The sequence below is a fragment of the Solanum lycopersicum genome, chromosome 6 (genome assembly GCF_036512215.1).
Source record: "Solanum lycopersicum chromosome 6, SLM_r2.1".
Taxonomy (NCBI): domain Eukaryota; kingdom Viridiplantae; phylum Streptophyta; class Magnoliopsida; order Solanales; family Solanaceae; genus Solanum; species Solanum lycopersicum.
Genome location: NC_090805.1, coordinates 1068914 through 1073842, shown reverse-complemented (window position 1 = coordinate 1073842; position 4929 = coordinate 1068914). Strand labels below are relative to the sequence as shown.

Below are 4929 nucleotides of genomic sequence, written 5' to 3'. Positions count from 1 at the left end.
TTACTTATTGTCGTTACTGCTTTGCTAAAACACGTTATACAACCTGTTACACACTTAAACGAAAAGTTAAAATCAGTAAATTACGATCGTGCAGACTAACCGTTTATATCTATTAGTCGCATTTAATATAATCTTTTATAAATTATTGTCACAACATTTCTTTGAGATTGTTCCATTTTAATATTCATTACGCACATATTTTCATTGAAATTTCATGAGACACATGTACGTTGCACGTATTGTAGAAACTGGTTTAACAAATATACGACAGCACACTGCGCACATCTTTGTTACATTTAAAAGAATTTTCTCTCCAACTTTGAACTCTCAATAAAAAATGAGAAAAGAAAAAAGGTGACAATGAGATAACAGCCAAGTCGTTGAGACTTTTCGTCATTTCATTTATTTCTCAAGATAAAAAGTAACGATAGAGAGACTTTTCTAAAATATATATTTTTTTAGGTACAAAAGAAAATCTATAAAAAAGATAATCTTATCTTTCTTTATTTCAATTCACTCTCTTCCACATAAAAGAAAAATAAAAATATACAGAGACTTGCGAGTGCTCTGAGACTTTGACTAATACATACAACTTGTTAAACTAAACATTAATCTGAACCAAGAAAACACTGCACAGACTAAGTGTTGACTGAATTGAATTTGATATCATTAAAATATATTCCTTTGCATTATCTATTCTTGTTGGCTTAATTATGGATAGAAGTTTCATTCTTCTCTTTTTCATTCTACTACATAACAATATTTTACATGCTACTGTTCCTAATATTAGCAGTGATGAAGCTGCTCTTCTTGCACTTAAATCACACATTTCTAACAATATCATAGCAACAAACTGGTCTTCTTCCGTCTCCGTTTGCAGCTGGATTGGAATCACTTGCAGCTCCCGTCACCATCGAGTCACTGCTTTAGACATTTCAAGCATGCAACTTTATGGTACCATTCCTCCACACCTTGGAAACCTCTCATTTATTTCATCGCTTGACATCAGTAACAACACTTTCCATGGAGAGTTGCCACTAGAGTTGGTTCGTTTGCAGAGGTTGAAATTCTTTAATACTAAAAACAATAACTTCACCGGAGCCATTCCATCATTTTTAAGTTTGTTACCAAACCTACGCTTTCTGTACCTATCGAATAACCAATTTTCGGGTAAAATTCCATCCTCCCTTTCCAATCTGACAAAACTGCAAGTGTTGTCAATACAGAGTAATTATATTGAAGGAGAGATCCCTCAAGAACTCGGTGATCTTCGTTCCTTGATTATCCTAAACCTGCAATATAATCAGCTTAGTGGCTCTATACCATCTTCAATCTTTGACATCACTACAATGCAAGTAATTGCTCTTAGTGGCAACAATCTTACTGGAAAGATTCCAATCACGATATGTGATCATCTTCCAGACTTGGAAGGACTTTACCTCGGCAGAAACTCCCTTGATGGAGTTATTCCACCAAACCTGGAGAAATGCAGAAAGCTTCAAATATTGGAATTGACTGAAAATGAGATTGCTGGAACTGTACCAAGAGAGTTAGCCAACTTAACAACTCTTACAGGACTATATCTTATGGATCTGCATTTGGAAGGTAGTATGAAATTTTCTTCCTTTTTCTCTTTTCTGCCAAAACTTGTGCTCATATATATTCCCAAAATTGACAGGAGAGATACCAATGGCGCTCGCTAATCTTAAGAAACTTCAAACATTAGTATTATCACTGAATGAGCTAACTGGCTCTATCCCTGACAGCATTTTCAACATGTCAACACTGCAGAAAATAGATTTTGGACAAAACAAGCTTACAGGTACTCTGCCTTCAGATTTAGGTCGTGGAATGCCCGACCTACAAGTATTTTATTGTGGAGGAAATAATCTGAGTGGTTTTATCTCTGATTCAATCTCTAATTCTTCAAGACTCACAATGTTAGACCTCTCCAGCAACAGTTTCACAGGTCTAATTTCAAAATCACTTGGTAACTTAGAATACCTTGAGGTTCTCAACTTGTGGGGGAATAATTTTGTCAGCGATTCAACATTGAGCTTCCTTGAATCATTGACAAACTGTAGGAATCTAAGAGTACTCACGCTTGGTGGTAATCCGTTGGATGGTGTTTTGCCTGCATCTGTTGGTAATTTCTCAAACTCCTTGCAAATTTTTGAAGCATCTAAATGTAAACTGAAGGGTGTCATTTCAAAACAAATTACTAATCTTACTGGATTGACAAGGATGAGTCTGTCGAACAATCAGTTGATAGGTCATATTCCAAAAACAGTGCAAGGAATGCTGAACCTTCAAGAACTTTACCTAGGAAGCAACAAGTTAGAAGGAGCCATACCAGATGTTATCTGCAGTTTACAGTATCTTGGTGCATTAGAATTGTCAGAAAATCAATTTTCTAGTTCCGTTCCACCATGCTTAGGGAATGTTACTAGTTTGAGGACACTCTATCTAGATAACAACAAGCTGGATTCTAGATTACCTGCAAGATTGGGGGGACTTCAAAACATCATAGAGTTCAATATTTCATCCAATTATTTGAGTGGAGAAATTCCGCTAGAGAGCGGAAACTTGAAGGGTGCAACACTGATTGATCTGTCAAATAATTATTTTTCTGGTAAGATTCCTAGTACTCTAGGGGGCCTAGATAAATTAATTTATCTTTCTCTAGCACATAATAGATTAGAAGGGCCTATTCCTGAATCATTTGACAAATTGTTGGCATTGGAATACTTGGATTTGTCCTATAACAATCTTAGCGGTGAAATTCCAAAGTCATTAGAAGCTCTTGTGTATCTCAAATACCTAAATTTCTCTTTCAATGAACTCAGTGGAGAAATTCCCACTGATGGTCCCTTTGCAAATGTAACCAGTCAGTCTTTCTTGTCCAATGATGCACTTTGTGGTGACTCCCGGTTTAACGTAAAACCATGCCCAACCAAATCTACAAAGAAATCAAGAAGAAAAAGAGTGCTTACAGGTTTATATATTCTATTAGGGATAGGATCACTCTTCATGTTGACTGTTGGATTTGTCGTGTTAAGATTGAGAAACACAAAGAAGAATGCTAGTCAAAAGGATCTGTCTCTCGTAAGAGGGCATGAAAGAATTTCCTATTATGAACTTGAACAGGCAACTGAAGGATTCAACGAAACCAACTTGCTTGGTAATGGGAGTTTCAGCAGGGTTTATAAAGGGGTACTTAAGGATGGTATCATTTTTGCAGCAAAGGTATTCAATGTGCAATTGGAGGGTGCATTCAAAAGTTTTGACACGGAATGTGAGATACTTCGCAATCTTCGCCACAGAAATCTTGCCAAAGTCATTACCAGCTGCTCCAATCTTGATTTCAAGGCCCTAGTGTTGGAATACATGCCCAACGGGACACTTGATAAATGGTTATACTCTCACAATTTGTTCTTGAACTTATTGCAGAGATTGGATGTAATGATAGATGTTGCATCTGCAATGAACTATCTCCACAATGGCTATTCAACGCCTGTAGTGCATTGTGACTTGAAACCAAGTAATGTCTTGTTAGATGAAGAAATGGTTGCTCATGTAAGTGATTTTGGCATTGCAAAAATGTTAGGTGCAGGGGAGGCTTTTGTTCAAACAAGGACAGTTGCAACCATTGGATATATTGCTCCAGGTATATTTTAAGTTTTCTCGTATCGCCTTTAAATACTCAAAACAATTCTTTCCCCTATGTATAAATTGATTTGTGGTCATTTTCGACCATGAATACAGAGTATGGACAAGATGGAATAGTATCCACGAGTTGTGATGTTTATAGTTTTGGTATCCTGATGATGGAGACGTTCACACGAACAAGACCAAGTGATGACATATTTACTGGAGACTTGAGCATACAAAGCTGGATTAGTGATTCCTTTCCGGGTGAACTTCACAAGGTGGTGGATTCTAATTTGGTACAGCCCGGAGATGAACAAATCGCTGCAAAGATGCAATGTTTGTCATCTGTCATGGAATTAGCTTTGAAGTGCACTTTAGTGAGACCTGATGCAAGAATTAGCATGAAGGATGCTCTTTCAACACTCAAAAAGATGAGGCTACAGCTTGTTAGTAGTCGGCATTAGGTGGAATCATTACCAACCTTCTCTTGTATGTTATTTAGTTACCAGTTTTCTCTCTTATGTAATTCAATTTCGCACGAGTGTATTTTATCTTAGTTGTTGGCTTGATTTATGGAAGTTGAAAATGAGATTTAAAATGCTCAACACAAGATTTTCTTTTCGTATTTACACAACTTTGAGAATGCTTCCAATTATATCACCACAACTGTAACAGTTTTATCAAGTCCTCTCCTTCCAGCCATCTAAGTGTAGTCTCCGGGAGTAGCTGCCTAAATTCCTTGTCGTCAAACTTACATAAGAATCAAAAGCAACTTGCCTCCAAAATTTGATGCAGTTTAAACCTTTTAGTGTTCAATGAGTTTGCTGTGCGCCCATTGGGTGAGGGAAGAGCTTTAACTCGTGCAGGTTCCTATTGCATCTCCGCGGGCTTCTGGACCTGTTACTCGTCTACTAATTTGGGATCTTAAGATTGCAAGGGAAAAGTGTGAAAATCTACTGGCTGAAAATGCATACTGATTTAACTGCATCTAAAGAAGAAGTTGGTTGATTGAAGGATCAGTTAGTACAGAAGAAGCTTGATAGCAACGCTAGAGTGGACTGGATCCTCCAGTTACTTGCTTCTTCATCCTGTCCTCCAAACCCCAATCATTCCTCTTCTTGATCCCTGCTTTCTGGTCTAGTTTCTTATACTTTTGGACTGAAGACATTGTTATGTTCTTTTGAGTTTTGTGCTTAGACTGAATATTTTGTGAGCTTAAAATGTTGGTGTATCTCGGATCCTCTGCTTCCTTCGTTCTTGCATGTTTTTGCATATGTT

At 37.1% G+C, this 4929-nt stretch overlaps 1 protein-coding gene across 1 annotated transcript; it reads left to right on the top strand.

Annotated features, from left to right (window-relative positions):
• The first annotated feature begins 502 nt into the window (after positions 1-502).
• Positions 503-4256, top strand: LOC138349090 (probable LRR receptor-like serine/threonine-protein kinase At3g47570). Its single transcript, XM_069298965.1, has 3 exons — positions 503-1605; positions 1679-3667; positions 3766-4256. Exons 1-3 carry the CDS (start codon positions 714-716, stop codon positions 4113-4115), a joined length of 3231 nt encoding a protein of 1076 aa, XP_069155066.1. The 5' UTR covers positions 503-713; the 3' UTR covers positions 4116-4256.
• The last annotated feature ends 673 nt before the right edge of the window (positions 4257-4929 follow it).